Consider the following 23,127-nt stretch of genomic DNA (forward strand, 5'->3'; position numbering starts at 1 on the left):
GTTGTCTACTTCTCACCTTAGTTGTTGTTCATGACATATACCCTTCTCCTTATACATACATGACATGACTTCGAGTCAGAATGTCGCGTGACTCACAAGCACTGATACTCTGGCAACCTCGGTACTTATTCTTCCCTCCCGTACAAGAACCTCCTCCTCCGACACAGGTCTTCCGACATGTTGACCTCGGTCAGAGGGATGGTCGATCAATCAGAAGGCAGAGATCAATCTTCGGCCCAGCTGTAAGTCTTAGAAACGAAGAACACGATCAAGTTCTCCTTGCCATCGATTCATGTAGCTGCTGATCGGCTGACTGCGCTTCTTCAGACACCGAACGAAGCACATACACCAGATCACGAATCGATCTTCCCCCAAATATACCTGAATAACACATTCTTACGATTCATACTGAACCCTCCAAGACACTTACATACCATCCAGCTTGCTCCCCATCCCTCATTCTCCGGATATACTAACACGATCACACATCCTGACCGCTCGAGCCGTACTGAAGCGTTCATCGAAGATGTACAAGAAGATGCCGATGTCTCGATGGAAGACAGTGACGAGGAAGAGGAAGAGGAAAAAATAGAAGAGAGGCAAGTGGATGAGGCGGACGCGAAGGAAAGCTCCCTTGAAAGTATAGATGAGGGGTGTACGATCTCCCCTGCACCTACTCCTGACAAACCGACGGCGAGACCTACTAAGATTGTACTGAAGCGCAAATCCCCCGAACCTGCCAGACTGGAGGAGGACAGGGAGAGACCAGAAGAAGGGGTGGATGAAGATGTCTTCCAATCTACTGATATCCGCGCGAAGAGAAGTAAGAGCAACGAAAAGATGGAACAATGGAGAGTAGGTAAGAGACCGGGGTATCAAGGTAGTTTCATAGCGCCGAAGAAGATCGTACAATCAGAAGACAACCACGGAGGGGGAACAGAAGGTGGGAGTATAATAGGAAGGAAAAGGACATTCAACGAAGTGAGCTGGATTCTGGATTGTCCACATTTTCGATGAGATGTCGTCAGCTCATCATCTGGTACAGGATATAACTTCCTCAGCCGAAAAGGTCTTGAAGAAACCGTTCAAACCTCCTACTAGAGTAATCCTCAGACCTAAATTAAACACGAAACCCAGCCCAACGATCGAAACTCTCCCGCCATCATCCTCTCCACCTTCAACACTCATCAAAGAGAGTCCTTCGTCGTCGCCAATCGTCCTGCCCAAAGTGGATCCATTCTTCCCTGACTTTCCTACACCGCCTTATCCGTATTTACAAGAACCCGCAAAAGACGAACCCAAATCCAAGACCAAGAGTAAAATCTCTGCAAAGCCATTTAAAACACCAGCCAAACTCACAGCGCCAACATCGTTTCCAACTCCGACTCCCACTCCGAAGGCGAACTCTCGATCAAGATCAACGAATAGTCATGACATTTACCCTACTCCGATGTCCCTTCGTTCCAAGAAGAGCACCGATACCCGATCTGCTAATAGCCATAGCGAGATGACGGCCCTACAGAACGAAATCATGATCACCAAACAAGCGTTAAAGTATCTCAGGGAAGACGATGACGAGAAGTTGAGGGACCTGGTAGTGATATGGAGGAATGCCGGGCGGGAGATCGTCGAGAAGTTGTTCGGGGTCGTACCCAAACCTATCGATTTTGGAGATAACGCTCCAACGAAGATATTCGCGAGGTACAACAGGCCTTCTTTCTTCGCTGAGGATGAATTGTTAGGTGTGCCTAGCGGGAGTCTGAGCAACGATCAGCTCGAATACATAAAGAATGCGCCGAGAAACAGAGATGGGGAAGTATGCGATGAAGATGGTATCTCGTTGATGTTGGGTGTGAGTCAGAGAGAACAAGATCGATTTTGGGAGGAAGTGACTTCAGGTAAACAAGGCGATTCTAACCAGAAGTGAGTGTGTGCGTTTCAAAGTGTTGTGCAGTTCGACTTGCGATTTGTGATCTTCGGTTTGCGATTTGCGATTTGCAATTTGCCATCAGCAGCAAGAAATCGGATGTTCTACGAGTAAGCTGATCTAAATGTCTTCATCAACTTAGAAGATGGTCCAGTCAAACTCCTTTGAATTATACTGTACATAAAAGGACAACATCGTCGACTCCCACCGAAAAGTTGTCTTGGCAATCACGATCACTATCAGAACCAGAATCAGAATCAGAAGCAGAATCACAACTGCAAGAATGGAATTACGCGGCGTTGATGAGGATGTACGGAGTCGATCCTGCTTTGTTGGGTTGGAACGAGGTGGTGGAAGATTGGGAGGAGATGATAGTGATGTGATCATGCTTATGGCTAAGCGAAACAGTTTGTATCATATTTAATCTATGTTGATGATCATGTAGATAATACCAAGTACTCGTACCATGCAACACCATCGTCGCCTCTTTCATGCGCTGTATTGTACATGTGCTGTACACGAACACTTTTGAGATCCATCATGAATCGTGCGACTGTCAGGGCACTCGCTTCTTGTGATGGACAATAAGCATAATGGGGTATTTACATGCATTTGCGATGTACTTGGTTGAATTGGACTATATACCATAAGTAGTCATTCATTCATATTGCTTCTTCGACCCATTCGCCAGATCGAGCCGGCCCCGCTTAGTTCTTCTTCTTGCCTTTCCCTTTGACCACCTTGAACCCAAAGTCATCGCCCTTCTTCGTCGGCTGGGTCTTCACCACATCCGCCAGACTCGTGATCTTAGCCACCGGCTTGTTCGCCGTGTTTCCAGCAGAGGATCGTTGCGAGTCGGCCTTTCGTTTCGTATAATATTCTTGAGCGAATCTCCTTCCGTCTAATGTTGATGAGTTGGCGTAGACGCTATCTGAGATGATCTCTAATGTATCGGCTCGTTGGGATTGTGGGATATCGATGGGGAATGATAAGAGTACGTTATTTATGAAATCATCGACTGCACCAGGGGTAGAACATTGATCAGCGATATAAATCCATATTCTTATAGAAAATAGCACTCACCATCACCTCTAAACCCATTCAAAGCGCCTTTGACCCATCTGATGAATTCCACACTGGGCGCGCTCGAGTCCTCTGAGACCGAAGACCCGTTGACCTTTTGTTTAGGCGTTCCTACGACAGCAGCGATACTAGGCGTGGAAGTAGCTGTCTTGATGGGGGTAGCGGGTTTGGACGACACGATCGAAGGAGTAGATACGACTCTTGCTGCTGCAGACGAACCGACGACTGACGAGGCAGAGGGCTTTCCACTGGCTCCTACTGTCGTCCATCCGGCAGGCGCAGGAGCCGACTAGATGCGTAAATCAAATATCAGCAAGCGAGAACAACAGGTGAACATTCATCTTGGCCAGTCGACTCACCGCGGCATTCGCGGCCAAATCAGCATATCCTCTCTTAGCGCTCGCCCCAGCAGCCGACGGTAATCCCGGAGCTCCTTGTGCGGCTCGAGCAGCTTGAGCAGCTGTGGCTTTTCTCTTCTCCTCTTCTTCCTGGATCTGCTTGAGCGTCTTCTTCGGCGCAGAATCGTTTCCTCCCCACACAGGGGTCGATGGAGATGCCACGGCAGAGACAGGCGTAGGAGCCGAAGGTTTCGACGAAGGTAGACCCCATGCCATGGAAGTCGGGAAGTCTTCTGACAAAGGAGTCGGTGCAGGAGACGAAGAGGATACGGCTCTGGCTTCTGCTAATGCCGCTTTCCTGGCTTCGGCATGTTTGGCTTCAGCTTGTTGGATCTCCCTGAGCGACGGCGACGAGACGGTCTTGACGTCCTTTTCGTCCTTGATAGCCCACGGCGCAGGTTTTCCAGATGCAGCGGCAGCAGCAGATTTCTCGCCGGAAGAGGTACCGCTTGTGGGTCCGGGTGTAGCCGGATCAAGCTGTTTCAACGCGGCTGTAGGCTCAGCAGGGGCAGCAGTTTTGGCTGGAGCTGCGGGTTTGGCAGGGAGGGAAGCAGAGGCCGGAGCTGCGGGTAACTTGGAAGCTTGTGCGGGTGTAGGCGTATCGGACGTCGGACTCGAAGGAGCGGGAGTGGCGATAGAGGCTTTGCGCGAAGCTGGCTTAGAGGCGGATTGGCCCCATACGGATGCGGGTGCTTTGGCGGGAACGGGTGCAGGAGCCGGAGATGGCCGTGGAGAAGGGGAAGCTTGTCTCTGCGGTGTCTCTATGGGGATATCTTCTTCCTCTTTCGCCTCGGGAACAGTATTCTGGTCGATCTGCAAAGTCTCGACAACCGGAGCATACACCTGATCTTGAGGAGCAACAGGCGACAAAGCTTCTTCAACGGCTTTTTCGATCGCGGGATTGGCGGGTTGTAAAGGAGCCTCGGGATGGGGTGATTGCTGCTGCTGCTCTGCAGGCCACGCTTGTTGTTGACTCGCTTGCTGTGGGATCTGCGGAGCATAGGCAGGTGGATGTTGAGGATGTTGAGGCACTCCCCACGGTGAAGGTGGAATTGCACCCACGCCAGTCGATGGGGAGAACAAGTCACCACCTCTTACCGGACTGCCAATCTGCGGCGAGAAGAAGTGCCCTTGGTGCTGCGGCGGCATGAATGGCATAGACGCAGCTCCGATCGGAGAAGGCATGCCGATCGATCCGAAAGGCCCGTTGAGTCTAGGTCCCCCAGGCGCAGCGCCAGGTGCCATGCCCCATCCACTTTGCCCAGGTGCGGGACCGAAAGCAGCAGGTGAGCCGAGTTGACCGTTGAATCCAGGTCCTCCGAATGCACTCGGAGAGTATGGAGCCCGTTCAGGCAGGAATCCTTGATTGAACTGTTGAGGCGTATTTTGTACTGGTGGCTGTGGACTGATTCGAGGATCGGCAGCTACAGGGGAAGAGACACCCAGATTGCGGAATGAGTCAGGAAGAGTAGCGGGAATGCCATTCGCGGCTTGTTGTTGAAGAGCAGCGACAGGGATGGGAAGGTTTGGCGGTAATTGACGGGGTCTGATAGGGGTCAAGAATGGCTGGACGGCGCTGCCGGTGGCTACCTTTAGCTCAGCGAGAGGTCGGAAGGAGGTCTCAGAGGCTCGTCGAAGCGGTAGATCATCAGTGAAATAGGAGTGAGAGTACCAGTCATGCATTTGGGTACCGGTGAATGGGCCTAACAAAATAACTTGTAAGCGATGCACCAGACGGATAGCTGATCCGGCGACTTACCCTGCTCTTGACCGTTAGGGTCTCGGTAGAACCATTCAATAGCGCCCAAATCTTGCTTATCCTCCAATTGCGCAGACACATCCTGCGAGGTGATTTTCGCAGATGGGACGGCTGGAGCATTAAGGGCTTCTAGCACGGTCGCATCTCTTTCGGGTACAGGTGTGGCCGATGGACTGGCAATGACGGAGAGCGAACTGGGCTCGTTGGCAATAGGCACCTCGAGAGTCTGATTATACCATCAGCTTACGAGACATACAGTCCATCAAACTCAAACGCACCTTCTCGCCATCGCCTGGGGCCGATAATCCAGCGGCTATCCTCCATTTCTTCTGACCGGTTCCCCATCCTGGTCCACCGCCCTTTCCGAATCTACCCACTTCTTCCCCCTTTCCTTCCTCTTCCACCTCACCACCATTCTTGGCTCGGCTCTCGCTATCCTCTTCCGGGTTCGGGTTGTTTGATGAAGGATTCCCAGATAAAGCTGACGGTGCGCCGCCGCCAAACCCTAGAACACCCTCGAAGTTGCCTGAGCCATTTCGAGGAGGCCTCCAATTCGGTCCAGTCGACCGAGGCGCGTCTGACCCGCCTAGTCAGCTTGGGTGACAGATCTAGATTTGACATGACCTACCAGATCCAGCTTCAGCAGCATCACCCCTCACTCTGCCTAACCTCTTCCCGACTCCACCGAATCCACCGCCCAATGCGCCAGGAGCCTTGCTATCGAGACCACCTGGACTCATTAACCCTCCGCCTATTGTACCTATCTTCCCTCCAAGTCCACCACCGAAGGCGCCACCTTCACCTCGAGCGAAACCTCCAGCTCGGCGAGACGGCAGTCCATTCGGTGTTGGCGGATCAGTCGGATTCGGCGTTGCGTTATTGACGTTGTTGGCGTTTCCATGAGTGTTTTGACGTCTTGACGGCATCGGAGGATGAACAGAAGTGGCAAGGAGCTGATCCGATATCTCGTGAGCTTCATCAACCGGAGTGGCCCCATTTATGTTCAGAGCTTACCTTCTTCTCAATCTCCGACAGATCCCTCAAGCCCACAGGCCTGTTGACGTGCTTACTGACCAACACACCGCCACCTTCGGCCATTTCCACCAGCTCAATCGGTCTCTCTTTGAACTTGGTCTCGTCGAACAGATTCAGGATCTGGTCCCTGCTATATCTGAAGGGATGAGCAGCTCCGTTCTCTTGTCCGTGAGGCGGACCGCCAGTCCCATTCGGTTCTTGATACGGGAAGTAGCTCGAATCAGTCGGGAAGTTGGGTGATAATGGCGTATGCGTGACCCTCGAATAGCTCAAAGGTTGCTGAGTAGTCGGCGACATGATACCTGCCCCAATGGATGAACGTTGGTTATGCGTCTGTGTCAAAGCAGGGAAAGGAACGTTCGGTGCTGTGTGCGAATGGGAGGATGTGGTTTTACCACTCAGAGACGAGGCGGGGTTTTCACTCGTAGGTGTGGTCAGGGATGTGCCGGACGGTTTGATTGGCTTGACCCATTGAGGAGCAAAGTGGATGGACATCTAGCAGGGGTTCAATGAGGATCAGCAGGTTTCTTCGATTGACAGTTTTTGGTATATCGCGGGACAGGACACAGAGGGGATGATGAGACATGGATAAAGATGATGTCTCGGGAGCCTGCAATGTCCGAATCGGTAATAAATGTGCCAGTGCAGGCATGTACATGACCGAGTTGCCACCGCTCGCTTCGTTCCAACCAGTCATGCGACCCTTCTGAACTATCCTTCAACCAACTTCGGACCCAATCCGCCGGTGTTCCTTCTGACACGCGCGATCCATCGGATGGGAAAACTTTCGACTCACCTTGAGATTGTTTTGCGTGTATGTGTGGATGAGCTTGGAATGCTGACAAAGAAGATGATGCGAGTGCTGTTAGATGCTGTAAGATTTGAGAGCTGAAAATGATATGCGAGGAGGGTAGAATCAACGATGATGATGGAAAAAGTTAAATTACTTCGAGTGACATTGAGCTGAGCGTGTTCGTGTGCCATAATACAATTAGAAACATGACCCACTTAATCGGCGTTATATCAGATAGGAATCATAACTCCGCTCATAGGTGATGAAGGTGAATACGATGTGGCGGTGGAGGTGGTCCAGCGAAAGAAAGTGCGCGCTGAGGGGTAATAATGATAGCGACTCATGCTTCACTCTTGTCGCGGCATAGTGTGTGTAGATGTATAGCAGTATGACCAAAGCAGGGGTACGCCTGGTGAGCAGCACAATTCTCTCGCTTAAGACTCCCTTGTATGTAGATTGACTAACGCTCCGACATCTAGCTAGGTGTCGGATCTATCGGAACTCTTCTAGCACATCATCTCCGCCTCTCCTCACCTTCGACCCCACTCACTCTCCTCCTTAGATCACCGAGCTCATTCCCAAGCAGTATCAAGGTCGTTCGAGATGGTAAAGAGAGTCATTCAAGCGGGTATAGAGTGGAGACATCCTTGTCGGACGGCAGCAACGATAATAATGCCTCGAAAGAACCCGTATCAAGCTTGATAATAGCTACGAAAACAACGCAGACCCTCCAAGCTCTCGAGCCTTTGATTCCTCGTCTGAATGGAAATTCAACTATAGCATTGCTACAAAATGGTATGGGCGTATATCAAGAGGTGATATCCAATTTCTTCAGGGATGAGAATGCCCGACCACACTTCATATTGGGGACAACACCTCACGGGGTCTCGCCCTTCTCCAAGGGAAAAGGTCATATACACCATCACGTCGCAGAGGGAGAGGGATTCATCAAGTGGGGTCTAGTCAACGATGAGGCGAAAGCCGTGGGAGATCAAAGCGTGGAAGAATGGTTATTTCGTACTGATGGACAGGGTGTGTACCGAGATGGAGGCTTAAATCGGCTTCAGCCCGGTGATTTAGACAAAGTGGAAATTCCGAAAGATAGAGAAGATCTGATGAACCTGAAGCACACGATAAGGAGTCTAATCAATATGGAAGGGCTCAATTCGCATTTCATCCGATATGACGATCTGAACAGAGAATTACTATTGAAGTTAGTAATCAACGCTTGTAACAATCCGACGACTGCGATTCTGGGTCGCGGGTATATGAAGAACGGGGTGACACTCTCCAATGAGTGGGGAAGGGATATTGTCGATTCAATTGTCAGAGAGTCGTCGTATATCCTACTCAAACACCTTGAAGCTTCCCGACGAAGCAAAATCACAAACGCAAGCACAAACACAATTACCAGTACGAAAACAAATACGGATACGGATGCAGATTTGGAATTGTTTGAATACGATCACCTGAAGAAATTGGTATACGATACGATCCTTTTCAATTCGAATAATATCAGTTCGATGGCCGTTGATATCCTGCAGGAAAGGCAAACGGAGATAGATTATATCAATGGGTATTTGGTGAAGCTAGGAAACGAGTTGGGGTGCGAGACCAGTGTAAACAGGTTGATAGTGGATATGGTCAAGTTCATCGAGGCGCTGCAGATGCAAAAAGCGGATTGAGCGATTCCTGGGTTATCGCATTATACCATTATACTCCCATGGACGGCTGCTGAGGAAGGGCATAAAAGCAGTCGGGACTTGGCAAGGGCCAAATGGGAGATAATTGTCGGCAGGAAGCGAGGAGGGGCAGTCGAACGTCGGAGGGAACGGTGCAGATCTGGGCGGATGAGGGGTTGGAAGGTGGGACAAAACCCGGGGGAAGGGCGAAAACACGCGGGGACAGGCGGATTGAGCGATCGGTTGAAGAGCGCGGGCGACCAATGGCTGGGCTGGGTAAGGGACGAGGAGCGGGCGGAACATGGAGAAGGATAGTGAAGCAATGAGGAACGATGCAGCAGTGTGAGAGGTCGATCGGATAACGCATAGACTTGCATAGATACAACGACATACATATCATATACAGTACATACAATATATTCATTTCCAGCATCATCATATACCCTTGACTCTGATTCCTCATGACTTATCGTATAAACTCATGCATCTTGAATTGGGTGCTTGTGAACCCGCTCAACCCATCGTGTCCCAACTCCAACAATTGTTTACCCGTCGTCCTTTTCAGCCCTGAACCTTGGGTCGAAGAGGTATCAGAGAGCGGAGAAAGAGGAGTAGTCGAGGGGTTTTGTGGTTGTCTATATACGGGTTGCCCCTTGATCAGTCATCCTGACTAGAACCAAGCGGAGACTCGGCATAAAAACGTTGGGTACCAATGCCAAGGGAATCGCTTGACATGAATACGAAAGAAAGAAGCACAGCTCACGTAGGCGCTCCGAACACTCTAAGTCCCCTAACATGTGTATCTTTCCCATTCAGATGGTTGGCTAGTATAATTATCCGTAGATGATGACATGGTATAGGCGGGCTATAGTCGGACGAAGGGCAACTCGCGTCAGTTGTTGGCAATGATCTGGTTGCGATTTGAACCGGGTTGAGTTGAACTGAACTGATTTGAACTTGACTCACCCCTCAGTCTCCTCGCCATGCTCCGTCACTTCCATCGGCCTAAGTACGATCGGTATCCACCCGTCCGGCTTACTGAACTCCATATGGCGTACTTCTTGCAGATCATGTACCCCTGTACCGGCTCGTATCGATAATCTTGAAGGCGTGTACGAGTCGTCTCGTGCATGCGACATGTGCACTGCTATTGCCTACGATAAATGGGCTTTAGCTGGTCATTCGTCACACGAACATAATTTTACACATGCCGATGGAGACATACTCATATAGATTTGGTAGGAAAGGTACTAACGAAGCTTGCTCAACTCACAGATATATGTACTCGTTTAGGGAATGATAAATCGATCAAATGGGGTTGAGGGCCCTCTGACCTAGAATTCCAGAAAGTATCAGCGTCTTCTCGCATTCGCAATGATATAGATCACTCCAGGTCAAACCCACTGCCAGAAAGTATTATCATTCCCGTCTCGCAGGTTATCCACGCCGAACCCATACTTGTGCGACGAAACGGACCACGAAGCCAGATGAGAGAGCTCGGGTCGTTCTGCAGCTATAAGCTCAGATATCAGCAGATGCTCGCACGCCAGGCGTCCGGAGAAGCAACTCACCATCGTCGTCAGCATGTTGTTCAGAGTGTGTTGATTCTGCCATACTTGGTTGCTATCTGTGCAAGATCGATACAGGTGTGAAATTGTTCAAAGTCAAGGTCTTCCCCACTTTGAGCTTGCGCCTGGGCGCGACTGTGTTGTTGTTCGGTTCGACTTCGGTTCCGTCGGAAAATAGCGAACAAAGTTGAACAGAGCGTCGAAAGATCAACAGATCTCGCTGATGGATGACTTCGTCTCTATCCTCATCTTCTTCACGAAAGAATGATTCGCACATGACCACAGGACGACACACACTGAGCCGTAGATCGATCAGATACACCATGGGCATCATCACGTGAGACCTCTCCTTCCATTTGGTGCTTCAATCATCACATCGGAGGTCATATGGAACCAACATACCCAGATACCCCCATCGGATACCCCTTCTCCTGTCGCATTCGCGAGACCCATCGGCTATCTAACAACGCTGCCATAGCTACAGAAGATGCTCAGTGTATTAGTGATCATCCCATTGATACTCATCGTCTCGCTCGCATCGCTTATATACTACATTTCCGTCAAACTCGCACTCGCATCGTCTACCGAACAACCAACATGGGAAGCCGAACGCTCAGGAGCAGTCATCTCGTTATTCACTTCAAGTCTGAACGATCTACCTAGCCTACTTCTGAACAAGCTGAATATCCGCCTGGCCAGAAGACTGAAGATCGTATACAACGCCGGTATTGGGCTTGGTATACTGGGTTTGATCGTCGCTTTATTGGGAAGTGCTTGGGCGACGTACACCGTATGGATCGAAGTTTGGGCCGAAATCGAGATACATGCTTTGCAAAAGGTCACTGATGCCAATCGAAATACGGGTATACGCATAATGAAAAGAGCAATCGGAGTACCGGAAGATACAGATGTGGTGTCTTTCACGCTGGATAATGGATCGAAAGGGAATTGGGATTTTGCTGGTGGGTTGCAACCTCTGGTGAGCCTACCTCTCCCTCAAACAAACGTCACAATTAGAACCTGGTGTTGAGGTGATTGATTTTCGTGACTCAGATACCTGGTCTGACGATGCCGTGGACTCATCTTCCGACGTTGGTCTTGGCATTAGTGGTCAATCAATTGATACATGAATTCGGCCATGCTGTAAGCGCTGCCTTGTAAGTGAATGAGTGATCCATGATCTTTCACGTCTGCCGGAGGTCTACCATTGCATCGCAGAATGATGCATGCTCAGTCCGATTCAATTGTCGCAGGGATAATGTCCAAGCCTCCCGATTCAGTATCAACCTGCACGCCATACTACCAAGTATGATGGTATCTTTCCCCTCGAGCATAGATACTCTCGATCCGTAAGTCCGTCCCTCATATCGACTGATGCTCGAGCTGAGTGGTGTCTGATTGCTGATCAAATAATGACTGGCTTTTAGAAACGCCAAGATGCGCTTAGCTACTTCTGGGCCATTCCATAACCTCCTCACATGGTTCTTCATCTGGCTACTTACTTTTGGCGGTGTCGGCAATTTATTTTGGTACGACAGGAGTAAAGAGGGCGTGGTCGTTCAGGATGTCCATTGGGTAAGTCAAGAGAACAGCTGCGTGTTCTCATCTGTGAAATCAAGCGATGCATTGTAATATCTGTCTGACGATGATCGATGCTTCTCCCTCATGCCAGAACTCCCCTCTGTATTCCCACTTATCGTCGGGCTCGCTAATCACACATCTCGACGACGTATCTCTTTCCTCGATTGTTACCACTACCACCACTTCGGCAGACTCGACTAATTCCGATAGATGGTCAGACTACCTCACGTCCGGTACAATAGGTGACGAAGGCAGAGGATGGTGTATGGACAAAAGCACTTTCCTCTCTCAGCCTTCCCCTTTGCATGACCCCCATAATACGGTGCTTGGGAAATGCTCGAATGAGACGAATAAAATCGCTTTCGAATCTATGAATGGCCTAACGAAAGGAACGGAGAAATGCTTGAATCCCAACCCGATACTGAATATCAAAAGTACGAAATGCCCTTGTCCCGATAGTCGCTGGGTATGTATACGGCCTCTCGCGTCCGAGCGTATCCTCAGAATAGCCCTCAATGAAGGCCGTGCCCATACAGAGCGGATCGTTATTTATACGGGACCTAGAAATGAGGTTTTACGGGATGTGAATGTTGGGCGGAAAGATGCTAGAGGATGGGGTAACGGAATTAGGTGGGCCGAGTTGTTCTTCAAGTGAGTCGGATGTGACCCTGGATATTGGTCTCAGCACTACATCAAGGACGTGACTGATGTATGATTCACCTTGTGTATAGGTACATTTCGACGATAGCCATGTCATTGTTCCTCTTCAACCTCTTACCTCTCCCCCTCACAGACGGATCTCAGCTATTGATTTCGCTATTACAATGGCAATCCCAAACTCAACCATCGAGCCAAATATCACTCAGAGCCACATTGCACAATTTAGAAAACGGCGCTGGTGATGGACAGAGAGAGGCTGGACCGAACATAAAGCTTTATAGAGAGTACGAGATGGATTCCGATGGAGAGGCAGAAGGTTACGTAGGGCTCTCTACATCAGCCTCAAGTCGACAACTCAGAAACAGGGAAACAGGTTGGCGGAGGTGGACCAGAAGAGGCGTACAATGGTTCACGATGATCATGGTTGGCCTGTGGTCAGCTGGGTGGGCAATGTTGTTTCTTCTCCGATCCAGCTGAGTATTAGATATTTGGGTATTGAGCATCGCCCGAGAGCGATCGGTGTCGTCACGAGTCGACCATCATGCTAAATTATTTTGGGTATCTTGCGCCAACTTATTCATATTCGGTTTGAAACTTATTCATATTCGGTTTGAAACTATGATTATGTGTGATCCTTGTCGTTCTTGTTGCACCGCATGTGAATCATTTGGCATGTGATTGTATGCATACAGTAACGAATTTGTCAAAATGATTTTAGTGGACATCCATGATGTTTCGCATCGATCAGCATGAAGAGTACGCAAGTTGCAATAGCTGCGTTGCTTTTTGAGTCGAGCCTCAATACCCGTTCCAAAGCTAAAACACGCTCATTCCCCTTCCGACATCTTCTATACCCCTTCTTGCTTCCGTCACCCAGTTCTCTCCGGCCGCATCGACATCATCAAAGTATATATCGCTCCCGAGAGTATGCGCATTAGGCTCGTCCCTCCATTTACCCCTTAAGAAGGAGATCCCCTTATCCTTAGCCATGATTGTCGCTTTGGCTCGTTCTTGTTGATCTTTAGCTGGATGTGACATCGACGCCCATAAACCGACTCGCTACGCACATGTTAACAGTCAGCGATCGGGGGTGACTCCAATAGTATCTCTGCTTCATAATATATGAGGGGATCGGGCTCTACGATGAGATCAGCTGGACTTTTGACTCACCACAGGTACAGTCACCCTACCCATCTTGATACACATCTCACTGATCCCTACACAGCAGACTACCCCACCATCCTCCCTCGTAGCTTTGTTGAGGTACCATGATTTCTTGATTTCCTCCAGCTTACTCTTGGGCATCTCGACGCTTCCGCCTGACTGAGGGGTGAAGGGTGTAGCTGTTGCTGAGGCCGATGCTGATCCGTTGACAATAGCATTTCCATTTGATCTCTTGGATCTGTCGGAGGACTTCTTGCCTTTAGGGTAGATGATGAATTCAGATACGAGGTAGATCCTGCCAACTCGTTGATGAGCTTTATCCTCTTCACTACGCCTCATGAATCATGGAGAAAATATGATCCATATACGGTAGATGGGAAAAGATCGATGCAGTAAAGTGCAGAAGAAACAACATACCACTTCTCATCCCACCCTCCACACCTGGTCTCTACCGTATATTTCGCACCAACAGGAATCTCCTTGAAGAACGTGTAATGTCTAGCGCCCAACGCGAGGAAACAACCCGTCTGGAGAAGGGGGGCGAACATCGTCATACCATATAACAGTTCCGCGGGATCACAGTTTTTGGGATACGCCCTGTGTACGTACATACAGTCATATGAGGAAGGTCATCTCTCGTCAGCTCATTCTCTTTCCTCTGCACCGGGTGAGCGAAGTGAGCAGTTTAGTGAATTAATCGCACAAGATAGAACTCACGAATTACTGAGATGTAATCGATAATCACAATCATCGAACCAAGCCAGCCTATCATACCTCAACTTGTAATTTCTGAGTCCGCCTCTCTTCTCCATCGCCGCTCTCCACTCGTTGATATATCTCAATCTACCTTTACGGAACTCTTCGATCTTGGGCACGATTGCGGAGTGTATGATCCTTGCGTGCCAGACGAACGGCCAGGAGGGTGAATGAAGGACGAATAGGAGAATCGCTAGGTATTTGACTGTTATGCATCCAGGTTAAGACCGAGTCAGCACTACTTCTTCGGACTAACCCATTTTCATTGTCGATTGGGAGCCTGGACGCACCTGGTTTCGGTATCGCATCCAAGATGGACGAGGGGAATATCTTGTTCAAGACACCTGGTAAGGTGCGGATTTTATCGATGAAGCCGGTGATCAGCTGCATGGTGGCCATTGTGTTGGCTTAGTACCTCGATCTGTCTTCCAATTGAGAAACGATCAAGTCTTGGACGGTTGAAGGTTGAGTAAATAAGGATGAAGGGAAAAAAAACAAATATCAAAGAATACTACCAAATTTTCGTAACCGGTAAAACGACTATTGACAACCGCTCTTTTCACGATGGGATCTAGGCGGCTGATTCATTTCCTGATAAGAGGTAGCTATGATAAGACAGCTCTGGATTATGCGATGAGAAGATCGGACACGTATGCATCTTATCGCCTGATATACATGCCGCTTATTAAGCGTTTCATCGTTTCGACGTTATCTTCCGTCTTTTCCGGAGGGTTTGCGGTCATCGAACAAGGATGCCCGCTTGACCGTACGCTTATCTTACCTTGGGGTCGCTTGGCATTCCCCATCCCCAAATCTCGCTCACCGAGGATCGACGTCGACAAAGTCATTGAATATCCAGAGCTACAAATATCAAAAGTATTCCAGCGACAAGATGTCGAGTGGGGACAGGATCACTTGGTCGTCAGAACATTACGCCTACTCCAGATAATCGCGTGGCTCACAACTCAATGCGACTAACTTAACGTAAGACATCGTCATGCATGTCGTACCCCATCGTGTGCGCATAGTTGGAAGATATAGAAACGGTTCGCACGATCAAGAAATAAAGCATCTCATTATGAATTATGATTACTGACAGCGTAGGAAATACACCAAAGTATTGGCTCGGTCACCGAGCAAGCATGTATTGCATGTCCTTCCAAAATTCTTTCTCTCTTTTTCGGACTTAAGAATCTCTCACACTCAGAAATGACACGCTAATTATCGGGTCTTCCCCACGACACTTTCGACGTGGTAGGAGCTGCAGCTGCAGTAGCTCGTGGGTCTGTGACCAGTCTAGAGGTGGAGAGGGGAGTCTTGGCTGTGTCTGAGACTGCACTTTTCGAGACCGCCGCGATAGCAGGTGCTGAATTACCATTACCCATTGACTGCGTCCCAGCTCCACCTCCATTCTTCTCCAGCCACGCTTTAGCATCCGTAGCTGGATTCACCGGCTCATGGGTGCCCACATACGTGAAGCCGGGTATGACGTTCTCCATCACTTGGATAGTGAAATTCTGCGCTTGGAGATGGCAGTCGTCTTTCCCATTGACAGCTAGTAATTGCTGGTTAACGACAGCTACGAGTACTCACAGGTCAGCTTGGGCTCGCAAATCCAGGAGCTTTCTGCTCTGCAGATCGGCCACAGAACGGAAATAGGACACGCACAGCTGACATCAATCCATGGCTTGCCTGTACATCCCGCACATTGTTCTCCGAGTACCAACGGTCCTTCGGCGAACGTGATTCTCTTGCCGGTATTGTCGAACATCTGCACCCTGTTGGAGCAAGGTAATGGCGGGACGTACCAGCTGTCTGAGCACAACAGTCCGGGGGACTTCAGGCTGTCGAACGTTTTCACTTACTCTCGCCCGCACCAAGTGTTTTTGTCCTGCACTATAACACCTTTATCAAGCGCTATAATACAGCGTCTTCCTGATCAGCTTACCGTACTATACGCAAAATCGATTGACGTTGCAGGAAACAAGAGGGACATGCACTCACCTACAATGACTCCACCGCCGCTTGACCCGTCTTTAGCCCACAAGCAGACTCTGCTTCCGGTCCTTCGCCTTCATAGTCCATGAATGAGCATGGGTCCGGAACGCCCCCGCCGGGAGGGTAGTACCTATCGCATAGGAGCCATCAGCTCTGCTTGATGATCCTCTAGCCTTGATGCATCGGTCCAAAGCAAATAAGCTCACGGGTTCGCGATCCCATTAGGACCTGTAGAGACTTCCCATATCACACCATCGACAGATGATTCCGGGTGGGGTGTACCTGCTCGAACGAGATGCAAGGATATGGCGACAGACAGTTGTATCGCAGCGAGTGGCGCTATCATAGTGAGTGTGTTGAGAAGGAATTAGGGTCCTGGAGTTATAGTACTGTCGTCTCTGTTGCTTCGAATGAGAGCTTTATATCAGCGAGTGTCCAACAAAGGGGGACTCCATTGGGTAACGTGATGGCAGTCGCGAAAATTCTCAGGGAGTGGATTGATCCCTTTGACAGTGGTAGATTGGTTCAATGTGCGAATTCCTTCCAGATTGCCTCATCATCGCCTTCGAGATCGAAAGGAGGGCTTGAAATTTAGGGGTCTCGTCGACGAAGCGTACCCTCAGTCCGACGTGGTCAGGCGTACAGTGTACCTTAAAACAGGGATGACCCGTAGAGGAAAGCACTTTTCTCAGAACAGATCGGGATAAGACTCGCCCATGTCGGAGGCGTCAAGAGGATCTTTGAAGTGAAACACTACTGTAATGCATAAGTATGCCGAAGTGGTACATATGAAAAACTGTAGTTCATCTGAAATCGATAGCGTCTCAGCCCGTGAGGCTACGAATGCATCTTACATGTTTGCTGCACTGATCCAGTATAATATATCTCACAACCGACTCCTTCTCCTTTTTCGAGCACAATTGCCACCACTACTATCACCTTCATCTCCAGCACCCTCAGCAAACAGCCCCACATTCGGACTCCCAGTCTGTTGCGCCCAAGGGGGACGCGAAGAGCCCCAGGGTCCGCCCGGGGGATGACCAGTAGCAGTAGCAGTATCGACCGGTGGCGCAACAGTTTCCGTAGCTGGATCGTAAGCGGGACCTTGAGTCTCTGTCGCCGGGTCATAAGCCGGAGCTTGTGTCGCAGTGTCGATAGGCGTCACCTCGGTGGCTGGATTATAGGATGGCGCCTGCGTGGCAGGATCTACAGGTGGTACGCCTTCGGTGGCTGGGTTGTATGGTTGTGTAGGCACCGGCTCGGAATATGCTGGAGGCGAAGATTGGACTGGCGGTACGACAGCGCTCGTAGCTGGTATAGCCTGGGTATCGGCAGGAGGAGCGGAGGAAGCACCGTAGCCACCATCGACAACAGCTGAGGAAGCGGAAACACCGGCTCCGGCTCCGGAACCAGAACCTGAACCAGGTCCAGACCACTGATGAGCGTCTGTGGCTGGATTGACGGGGGGCGCGGTCCCAGCATACTCGAAACCCGGTACAACATTCTCCAGGACTTCAATGGTGATTGGTGGAATGCTGACGCCTTCTGTTTGAAGTCCGATGGTGTTTGCGCAACTTCCACCGGCGAGTTCGGTATTGACGATGGCTGGAAAACACGGTGTCCGGTAAGTCAGTCGGTCGAAAGTGGTCAGGATGATGATAGAGCAATAAGTGTGGCTATACTCACAGGACAGGTCTACGATGGGCTGACCTACACACCCTGCACAAGCTTCACCAATGACTAGCGGACCCCCGGAAAAGGTGTACGGCTTTCCCCAAGGATCAGTAATCTGGACTCTGCAGCGCTCATGTATTAGCCTTTACACCAGCAATCACCGCGCTCGATGTGACGAAGGCTTGACGGGGAAAGGGTTGAGGAGATGACTGACTCTCTTCCACACCATGTATTGGGATCGCCCATTATTACTGTCTCATCGAGGGCTACGCATATCCCCCAAATGAAAGTGTCAGTGAAAAGTCGTGCTGGACAAGTCACACTTGACTATAGCCTGACTCAGGATAGAATCACGGGAATAGATGAGACGGCCTCACCGACAATTACTCCACCGCCCTTTCCAGTCTCGTACCCACACACCGTTCGACCACTGGCGAAGACATCGTAATTCGATTTAACAGCAGCGCAAGGATCTTCACCGATTCCATTCCAGTAGTATCTGACGGTATATGCTGAGCTCCGGCCCACGGAATAAATGGCAATGAGCGTAACTCACGGATAACCTATCCCGTTCTGACCGTCCGAAACACTCCAGATGACACCGTTCTCTGGTGCAGCAGGATGAGGCACCCCAGCCAAGGTGAAGGGAAGAAATGGGAGTAAGGCTAAAAGAGCGGATGATGAGTACATGGTCCGGCCGTGTATCTCAGTAAGTCAGATGGGAATATGGAGTAGTTGCGATTGACAAGGTGAGTAGAAGGTCATTACAATATCGTTGCTTACACATTCTGTTATATATCTTCTTGAGACTCCTAGTATTTGGAAGAGATTAAAGCCCTTCAAAGGATGAGGGAGGAGTAAATTGATTGGATCGGAGGGGAGATTGCCCATCCCCTCCTTTGTGAGTCGAGAGGCACCTTTCCATTCTCGAGATCGATCGGTCTGGGCAAAGGGATAAAGTGACAGAGCCTCGGTCATGCACTACAACCGGAATGAAAGGAACATCGACCGAAGAAACCCCGACTGCCTCCATCGACAACCGATCCGTGACAGATAGCCCCCCAATTTTGATGTCCTGCTGTCATTGTTCAGTACTCAATGATCGAAGAACTCTTGATGGCGCAGACGAATGTTTGATTGGTGAACGAGCATTGATCTTTGGATTCTGCTTGAACCGATTGCGTATCATGCATTGAAATGTCCTCCCATCTCCGTTGTAATCTTTCGATGCTCAAATCGACTCAAGAGGTCAGGACTTCGGCAAAATGGTTCGAGTCGGTAGCCTAATTGCCGAATCTTTCGATGAAAATGTCGCGCAAGATCTGGACATTTGCACTACGCCCATCTTCGTTGACAATAGCTTCAAATTGACTTGAGTGACTTCTTCTGAGCGTGCTAGCGATGGCAGGTCTTCTTCACGGCTCGACTGCTGAGGCTGCTAGCCCGCTCACTTGTTCTACCGACACCGAACCCCCTCGAGCCTCGCACAGTGTACATGCGTACCCTCCACGCGACCAGCAGACGTACCGGCAGGGGAATGAGGTTGTTGATGTCATGCAAGAGTCACGTATCCTTCATTCCACTGGACATACCAAGCTGTCAGTCGATGTTCCACGCTGTTCATCAATCTCTAGGCACGCATGCTTATCCGCTTACATCCTTTACACCCCTCAGTCAATCCATCATAATCTGCGCATCATGCTTCACCATCATTTTCAGCGCGTGCGGTATTCTTTTCGCTTTCGGTGTATATCAAGACCTATACCAAGAAATGGCTCGGGAACCGGGTAACCCATTCACTGGTGCTTCCCCCGCGTTGGTCGACCTGATCGGGACTCTCGGCGTATCATTGATGACCGTCTTCGGTCCCTACACGACCGCATGGGCAAAAGTCTTCTCCCCTCGCCTGGTCATTGCTATCGGCGGTCTCCTTTTCGGGGTAGCTTGTATACTCGCAAGTTTCGGTACTGCCTTATGGCATTTCGAGCTCACCCAAGGAGTCTTGTTGGGTATCGGTACCTGCTTAGCTTACATGCCGGCAGTGACGGTCGCTCCGACATGGTATGATCGTCGGCGCGGTCTCGCCATGGGGATCATCATGGCTGGCACGGGGGTCGGAGGGGTCGTCTGGGCTCCGGTGACTACCTCTCTAATCGACCACCTGGGCTACAGGAACGCTCTAAGAGTCTCCGGGGGAATTACCGGGGCTTTGATCATCGTCGCTTCCATCCCGATCAAGTGGGATCCGACCACCAAGATCCGATTAGAAAGAGAATCAGCCCAACGACGAAGGAGGAACGAAGGGCTCTATCGATCTCTTTTCGTGAATATCAAACTACTAGATATGGAGGTCGCCAAATCACGGGTATTCGTTGTGCAGATTATCGGGACTTTCTTACAAGCAGCAGCGTATTACACACCTGTGTTCTTCTTCTCGGCGTACGCGCGAAGTATCGGATTCTCAACTACTGCCGGTGCGAACTTCATCGCTTTGAGCAACGCGACCAACGCCATCGGCAAGATCGTCATTGGGTTGATAGCTGACCGATACGGTCGTTGGAACACGCTCTTCATCGTTACTTTCTTCTCTGGAATCTCGACGTTCGGCTTATGGCTCTCCTCAACTCTGATCAACGATCAATGGACGAGTCAAGCTTTGTTCATAACTTACACGGCACTGTATGGGATATTCGCAAGTCCATATGTGTCATTGTTCCCTGCTGGCCTGGTGGACTTGTTCGGTCCTGCGAACTTCGCGAATGTTAATGGAGCTTTGTATGTGGCTAGAGGATTTGCGACCCTCATGGGCACGCCAGTGGCGGGAGCTTTGATCAGGGAGGCTGGTGAATCGTTGTCACCTCGAGCGTATTGGAGACCATCGGTCTTTGTTGGTGCGCTTCTGCTGGGATCTGCTGGACCGGTCTTCTACTTGGGCAGATTCAGTAGGAAAAGAGCTCAAGCAGTTCGGTAAAAGCATGTACAAGGCGGTAAAAGCATGTACAAGGGTAAAAGTGGATGCGTATACAGACTATGCATGCATGACTCGAAGTAGTACTATGTGACATCCTAGCGGCAGATTGCACTATATTGTATAGTCTAACCAGCTCAACGTCACATTGAGTTATCCGCTCAGTACTCAGATATTCTTGTGGCGATCCAGGCAAGTCTTAGAAAGCACTCATACCCTCCACTACACTCTCCATACCCTGTCGCCCCTTGACGACCCAGCTACTCCCTTCCTCCTCATCTTCCGCTAGTCCGATAGAAGCACCCAAGGTAGCAGCGTCCGCTTCTTCTTTCCATCCGCCCCGAAGGAAAGCTCTTCCACCATCTTTAGACATGACGATCTTCCTAGCGCGGTCTTGGTCCGTCTTGGAAGGCGATTGCAGCGACATGAATAGACCGATACGCTGGAAGGAAGAAAAGGAACAACACCAGACGTCGTGTATCAGCATTCGATAAGCAGGATAGCCAAAAAGACCAGGTTGTACCAACTCACAGGAGGGATCGTCACTCTGCCCATCTTGAAGCAATACTCGCTTATCGTGGTACAGCAAACAACACCTCCATCTGATCTTCGACCTCTTTTCACTGCCCATGACCGTTTGATCTCTTCCACTTTACTAGTTGCGATCTGAGGCGTCGAGGTCCCATTAGAGCTGGACTGTGGCGCAGGGGAGGTAGATCGTGTTGGTGGGTCAGAGATAGATGGGACGAGGGTGGAAGTGGATTCTGTGATTGTCTCGGAAGCCTTTTCGGAAGCTGAAGTCACGGTCGCTTGGGTGGCGATCTTGGCCTTCTCGCCCTTGGATTTGGCCTTGGAAGCTTGTTGAGGATATAGGATGAAATCGATGACAACGTAGAACCTTTTGACGATGGGCCAGTGAGATGAGTCTTTACGCCTTGGGAAGAGCAGACAGCGTGCACGAAAATGGCGGAACTCACCACTTCTCGTCCCATCCCCCACACCGTGCTTCCATTACGTACTCAGCACCAAGCGGGATCTCCTTGAAGAAGTTGTAATGCGTTGCGCCCAGAGCCATGTGTGCTCCGGGAGTGAAAAGCGGCGACAAGGCCTCGATGCACCACTTCATTTTGAGTGCGTCGGAGTTTTTAGCATAAGCTCTAGTCAACAGCCAGATGAGCATCTTATCCCGATATGACAGAGAACCTCGCCGTCCGGTCCACCGAAGTATGTACCGCAAGAGTGACGTACGAATTACTCAGATGCAGATTATAATCGCAATCATCCACCCATGCTATCCTATTTATCCTAGTTCTCAAATCTCGAATACCACCAGCCTTGTCCGATTGCCCTTTCCAATCTTTCAGATACTTTGACCGGCCCTTCTTGTATGCTAGATAGTACGCTTTGATACCCCAGTACCATACTCTTATATGCCATTGGAACGGCCATGAAGGGGAATGAAGGATGAACAGGAGTAACAAAGCAGCTTTTACTATAGAGGAAACCACTTATAGTCAGCAATGCTGATCCCCCGGAGCAGGAGCTTCAGATGAGAGAGAAGTGTCGAAGCTGAAATATGACATTATCAGGCAGGAAGCTCGACTCACTTGGTTTAGGTATGAAAGGAAGCAGAGGCTTTGAAGAATCCATCGATAGCTTCGTCAAGATAGCTTTAACGCTCTCGACCAGACTGGCCGGTAGCTGAGCGATGAGCGTTTCGAGCATGGTCAAGAGGTTTTCAATCGCCCAGATGGAGATGGCCCAGATAGTATGAGGTTGTTTTAGAAGGTGAGGAAGAAGGACAGATCAGTATAACGTTTTTCCTCATTATATTGCGATACTGTTCATGCTCGACACCATATTTGCCAAAGCAACTCTTCCTCGGCTATGACATATTATCCTACTCACCCTGCTGAGATTGACCCTACTGCGATCCACGAGCGACATGTCCTATATGATCTGAGAGGGTTTTGATATCCTGTGCGTGGAACAGGCTACTCCAGTCCTTCGAATGCCGATTTTACCGGACCTAGTTGGAAATTATAGGTTTGTACCAAGATCTGAATGGAAAAATATGAATC

At 49.9% G+C, this 23,127-nt stretch overlaps 10 protein-coding genes across 10 annotated transcripts; 4 read left to right on the forward strand and 6 right to left on the reverse strand.

The window, feature by feature from the left end:
* Positions 1-80: 80 nt before the first annotated feature.
* Positions 81-2,310, forward strand: I303_106654 (uncharacterized protein; the record flags this gene model as incomplete). Its single annotated transcript, XM_018411958.1, has 4 exons — positions 81-242; positions 328-981; positions 1,046-1,923; positions 2,070-2,310. The coding sequence occupies 4 exons, from the start codon at positions 81-83 to the stop codon at positions 2,308-2,310; spliced, it is 1,935 nt and encodes a 644-aa protein (XP_018259159.1).
* A 324-nt stretch (positions 2,311-2,634) lies between these two features.
* I303_106655 (uncharacterized protein) lies at positions 2,635-6,697 on the reverse strand (the record flags this gene model as incomplete). Its single annotated transcript, XM_065969412.1, has 7 exons — positions 2,635-2,945; positions 3,011-3,299; positions 3,370-5,111; positions 5,168-5,393; positions 5,446-5,744; positions 5,796-6,120; positions 6,182-6,697. 7 exons carry the CDS (start codon positions 6,695-6,697, stop codon positions 2,635-2,637), a joined length of 3,708 nt encoding a protein of 1,235 aa, XP_065825484.1.
* A 686-nt stretch (positions 6,698-7,383) lies between these two features.
* On the forward strand, positions 7,384-8,680 carry I303_106656 (uncharacterized protein; the record flags this gene model as incomplete). Its single annotated transcript, XM_018411956.1, has 2 exons — positions 7,384-7,407; positions 7,475-8,680. The coding sequence occupies 2 exons, from the start codon at positions 7,384-7,386 to the stop codon at positions 8,678-8,680; spliced, it is 1,230 nt and encodes a 409-aa protein (XP_018259157.1).
* A 463-nt stretch (positions 8,681-9,143) lies between these two features.
* On the reverse strand, positions 9,144-10,291 carry I303_106657 (uncharacterized protein; the record flags this gene model as incomplete). Its single annotated transcript, XM_065969413.1, has 6 exons — positions 9,144-9,312; positions 9,441-9,542; positions 9,644-9,831; positions 9,951-10,011; positions 10,082-10,184; positions 10,249-10,291. 6 exons carry the CDS (start codon positions 10,289-10,291, stop codon positions 9,144-9,146), a joined length of 666 nt encoding a protein of 221 aa, XP_065825485.1.
* A 441-nt stretch (positions 10,292-10,732) lies between these two features.
* On the forward strand, positions 10,733-12,963 carry I303_106658 (uncharacterized protein; the record flags this gene model as incomplete). Its single annotated transcript, XM_018411954.1, has 6 exons — positions 10,733-11,224; positions 11,299-11,402; positions 11,499-11,594; positions 11,673-11,820; positions 11,918-12,477; positions 12,558-12,963. 6 exons carry the CDS (start codon positions 10,733-10,735, stop codon positions 12,961-12,963), a joined length of 1,806 nt encoding a protein of 601 aa, XP_018259155.1.
* A 339-nt stretch (positions 12,964-13,302) lies between these two features.
* On the reverse strand, positions 13,303-14,805 carry I303_106659 (uncharacterized protein; the record flags this gene model as incomplete). Its single annotated transcript, XM_018411953.1, has 5 exons — positions 13,303-13,545; positions 13,657-13,945; positions 14,068-14,247; positions 14,368-14,611; positions 14,697-14,805. The coding sequence occupies 5 exons, from the start codon at positions 14,803-14,805 to the stop codon at positions 13,303-13,305; spliced, it is 1,065 nt and encodes a 354-aa protein (XP_018259154.1).
* An 818-nt stretch (positions 14,806-15,623) lies between these two features.
* I303_106660 (uncharacterized protein) lies at positions 15,624-16,750 on the reverse strand (the record flags this gene model as incomplete). The annotated part of the gene is made up of 5 exons (XM_018411952.1): positions 15,624-15,985; positions 16,075-16,221; positions 16,272-16,297; positions 16,415-16,534; positions 16,611-16,750. The coding sequence occupies 5 exons, from the start codon at positions 16,748-16,750 to the stop codon at positions 15,624-15,626; spliced, it is 795 nt and encodes a 264-aa protein (XP_018259153.1).
* A 540-nt stretch (positions 16,751-17,290) lies between these two features.
* On the reverse strand, positions 17,291-18,768 carry I303_106661 (uncharacterized protein; the record flags this gene model as incomplete). The annotated part of the gene is made up of 5 exons (XM_018411951.1): positions 17,291-18,009; positions 18,091-18,200; positions 18,293-18,344; positions 18,456-18,577; positions 18,635-18,768. 5 exons carry the CDS (start codon positions 18,766-18,768, stop codon positions 17,291-17,293), a joined length of 1,137 nt encoding a protein of 378 aa, XP_018259152.1.
* A 1,081-nt stretch (positions 18,769-19,849) lies between these two features.
* On the forward strand, positions 19,850-21,049 carry I303_106662 (uncharacterized protein; the record flags this gene model as incomplete). Its single annotated transcript, XM_018411950.1, has 1 exon — positions 19,850-21,049. One exon carries the CDS (start codon positions 19,850-19,852, stop codon positions 21,047-21,049), a length of 1,200 nt encoding a protein of 399 aa, XP_018259151.1.
* Positions 21,050-21,245: 196 nt separating this feature from the next.
* I303_106663 (uncharacterized protein) lies at positions 21,246-22,771 on the reverse strand (the record flags this gene model as incomplete). The annotated part of the gene is made up of 5 exons (XM_018411949.1): positions 21,246-21,488; positions 21,578-21,944; positions 22,024-22,203; positions 22,295-22,538; positions 22,654-22,771. 5 exons carry the CDS (start codon positions 22,769-22,771, stop codon positions 21,246-21,248), a joined length of 1,152 nt encoding a protein of 383 aa, XP_018259150.1.
* Between the last annotated feature and the right edge of the window lie 356 nt (positions 22,772-23,127).

This window comes from Kwoniella dejecticola, chromosome 8 (assembly GCF_000512565.2).
Source record: "Kwoniella dejecticola CBS 10117 chromosome 8, complete sequence".
Lineage (NCBI taxonomy): Eukaryota > Fungi > Basidiomycota > Tremellomycetes > Tremellales > Cryptococcaceae > Kwoniella > Kwoniella dejecticola.